General features: G+C 36.6%; 1 protein-coding gene across 1 annotated transcript in view; it reads left to right on the top strand.

Moving 5' to 3' along the window:
• Nucleotides 1-1,837: 1,837 nt before the first annotated feature.
• The window catches only part of DPP8 (dipeptidyl-peptidase 8), a 63,551-nt gene continuing 61,437 nt past the window's right edge, over nucleotides 1,838-3,951 (top strand). The window contains exon 1 of the mRNA XM_008575377.1: nucleotides 1,838-2,096. Within this exon, the coding sequence (XP_008573599.1) occupies nucleotides 1,838-2,096 (259 nt within the window). The remainder of the gene's footprint in view (nucleotides 2,097-3,951) is intronic.

Here is a 3,951-nt window from a genome sequence, read left to right as displayed (position 1 = left end):
CTCTCATCCCTCACTTCATTGGCTATAAAAGTAGATCCATTAACACTGGTGGAAAGTATGCCTCTGCTAGCTATTAGATGGGTGAACAACCACCACTGTCATATCCTGCTATTCAATATCGGTGTGCTGAACACCAGTTGAGCTAAGTGATGTAATTCTCTGTCAAACTGCTTTGGATTTTAATCATTGGAAATGAATGCCCAGTTGTAATAATATTACATGTATACCTGATGTAACTGTCTAATGGGTTTTCTGGCCACTTTTACTACTGTTATATTGAAAATTGTAGGATAGTTAACTGTAACATGAAAAAAATCACAATATCCTGGGCACACAGTTCATTTGCATGCCAGTAATGCACGCCTGATAGACTAATTCACATACCTGGTAAGAACTTTTTCTTTGTGGCAGGTAGTTCTTAACATAGATCTATGTTAACATGCGAAATTGAGCTTTAAAAAAGACATTAAATATGTAACCATGTATTGAATGTTATAGTAGTAGTTAATAATTACGTGAAATTTGGTTACATAAATACAATTAAGTTTACCTTCCGGGCCGGCCTGTGGCTCACTCGAGAGAGTGTGTTGCTGATAACACCAAGGCCCCGGGTTCGGATCCCATATAGGGATGGCCGGTTCACTCACTGGCTGAGCGTGATGCTGGCAACACCAACTCAAGGGTTAAGATCCCCTTACTGGTCATCTTTAAAAAAAAAAAAAAGTTTACCTTCCAAGTGTACCTGTTTTTGACATTTATTAGTTCAAAAAGAGCAGACTGCCCCAGAATTTTTATGTTGCTTCTTTTTGGTAATGCATGTCAGAATATCACACGATGGTTTATGATAATGTTTTTTGTTATTTTCTCTGATACTTTGCTCCTGTTACATTTAAATATTGGAAAAGATAAAGGAAAGATGCATCTTATTCTGTATTTGTGAAATGAAAAGTAATATTATTAGTAGATAAGATATTAACAAATGCTGTTTTGAGGTTGAACTGGTAAATTGGGTTCAGACTTTTATGAAAATATTGTTGCTTCAAACATTAAATGCTTTCTGCATCAACTACTTCAACTAATTAAAGCCACTTGAAGATAATATTTTTTCCCTCATTTAATCAGAGTACAAGTTGTTGATTGGTAATAATAGTCATTTAAGTTTCCTTAAAAAATAGAGGCACTACAAGTGATCATATGATAGTGATATCTATCTAGACAAGAGCAGGAGACTCAAAAATGTACCACACAGTTAAGTGTTAACATTGTTTGGAGTTACATTTAAAAGGGAACAATATTTTTATTACTTTGGGTAAGTGCTCTAGGAAGGTTATTACAAGTACATTGTTTGGGACAATTATATTACTGTTCTAATTGGTCTTGATTATTTCTGTTAGCTGAAGAAATCCACATTTATCAAATGTGTTACTTTTTTAAGTGGGAAAACACTTAATTCCCTTGGCACATTTAGCTTCACTATTGACATGCTGTTGGGTGGAACATAGCAGCCAACTGGCATATGGCCTGTTTCCTTCCAGTGTGGGAAAGAAAAAGGAATTTTGGCAAGAGATACCTAAGGAGTGCCTTTCATAAAGGTTCCCAAAGGGATTTATAGTCACTGTGAAATAGACATAACCTCAATTTTTAAAAAATCTCATGTTTAAACTGAACACAGAAAAGGAGGAATTATTACTTTTCCTACTAGATTTCATTGCAACTGCACTGAAAAGCATTCTTTTCTTGCCCATTCTTTTTTTTGGAGGCTGTCATTTCTCATAATGTAAGAGAAGACAGGCCTGTGAACAGCTTCATATGCCTTGTTTTTCTAGGAAAATGCAATATGGCAGCAGCAATGGAAACAGAACAGCTGGGTGTTGAGATATTTGAAACTGCAGAGTGTGAGGAGAATATTGAATCACAGGACCGACCTAAATTAGAGCCCTTTTACGTTGAACGGTATTCCTGGAGTCAGCTTAAAAAGCTGCTTGCTGATACCAGAAAATATCATGGCTACATGATGGCTAAGGCACCACATGATTTTATGTTTGTGAAGAGGAATGATCCAGATGGGCCTCATTCAGACAGGATCTATTATCTCGGTGAGTATGAAGTCATAGTTTCTGAGAAGAAATTTTTATTGAGTCAAACTTAAAGTCTAGATATAATTGGCACTCAAATTTTGGTGAATAAGTAAGTGAATCAGTGATTTTTGGTTCCATTACAGGAAAAAAATACCTTTTAATTTGAAGAATTTCAGTTTTGGTACTATTTTAATTTTGGTTTGTCCCATTAACTTTATTTTTACTTGCAGATAACAAATCACGAATTGATCACTCTGTTTTTTCAAAGTCAAAGATGCCAGAAATTGCTTCTCCCTAGAGCTACTTTGAAGTGTCTTTCCTTAGGAATAGTCAGATTAGGAAAACAGTAAAACCATTAGTTTGTTCCCACTCTCAACAGCTGCTCCTTTTATTTTTTTAAACCAAGGCTAGTCTTGGTCTCCTTCATGAGTCCAGATTTTAAATGTATTCATCCACTGATTTACTCTGTTGTTTATTTTTTATTATAAATTTTTTTTGGTGGCTGGCTAGTACTATTCATTAAATTTTTAAAAATAGGTTTCCTTCCCTCCTCAAAGCTGCTTCCGGTATAAGTTTTATTCATTCGTGTGTGTGAGTATACATATATACATGTAAATATATCTGTTCAGGGCCGGCCCAGTGGCTCACTCGGGAGAGTGCGGTGCTGATAACACTCAAGGCCCCGGGTTCGGATCCCATATAGGGATGGCCGGTTCGCTCACTGGCTGAGCGTGGGGCTGGCAACACCAAGTCAAGGGTTAAGATCCCCTTACCGGTCATCTTTTTAAAAAAATAAAAATAAATAAATAAATAAATATAGGTTAAGATCCCCTTACCGGTCATCTTTTTAAAAAAAATAAAAATAAATAAATAAATAAATATATCTGTTCAGAGATACTCGCTGTGTGAGTCCACAGTCATAATTATAGATTTTTTTTTTTTTTAACAACTTCAGAATATTCCGTTATATAATTGTGCCATTGTTTTCCATAACCAGGCAGGCCTCTAGTGATAGGCATTTAGGTTTTTCTAATGTTCTGTTATAAAAGAAGAGGCAGTGTATATCACTGTATTACATCATTTTGCACATGTGTGAATATACCTTAGAACTAATTCCTAACAATGTAATTGCTGGGACAGAGGACATGTATATGTTCTGAATTTTGATTGATACTTCTGAATTCCCCCTCCAAAGAGGTTATAGGGTTTATATTATCGTCAGTATTGTCTCAGAGTATCTATTTCTGCACACCTACGCCAGTAATGAGTAACCAGACTTTTTGATCTTTCCCTCTCTCATTATTGAACCACAGTCTCGTGTAGTTTTAATTTTATTTCTTTTTTTATGAGTGAGATTGAGCATCTTTTTACATGTTTAAAAGCCAATCGTAGGGCCGGCCCGTGGCTCACTTGGGAGAGCCTGGTGCTGACAACACCAAGTCAAGGGTTAAGATCCCCTTACCGATCATCTTTAAAAAAAAAAAAAAAAAAGCCATTCATATTCCTTTTCTGTGACTGTTCTGTTTATATGGTATTTTTCCCTGTGTTTTAATTTGGTTTTTGCCTTTAGTACCTTTTGTTATGCAGAGATTTGTGATTTTTTTTTTTTTTGGTAGTTAAGTTTTGACTTTTCTATAGTTTTCTGTTATATCTGTAAAGCCTCTCCTAACTCCAAGATTTTTTTTTTTTTTTTTTTTTTGTCTTTTTTCGTGTCTGGCAATGGATCGCAACCCTCAGTGTCGCGCCCGTACCAGACTGGGACCGGCAACGGGATCGCAACCCTCGGTGTCGCGCCCGCACCAGACTGGGACCGGCAACGGGATCGCAACCCTCGGTGTTGCGCCCGCACCTCGCTCAGCCAGTGAGCGGGAAC

The sequence above is a fragment of the Galeopterus variegatus genome, unplaced genomic scaffold (genome assembly GCF_000696425.1).
Source record: "Galeopterus variegatus unplaced genomic scaffold, G_variegatus-3.0.2 Scaffold1178, whole genome shotgun sequence".
Taxonomy (NCBI): Eukaryota; Metazoa; Chordata; class Mammalia; order Dermoptera; family Cynocephalidae; genus Galeopterus; species Galeopterus variegatus.
Note: the sequence above shows the minus strand (reverse complement) of the source record. Positions and strands in the feature narration are given on the sequence as shown.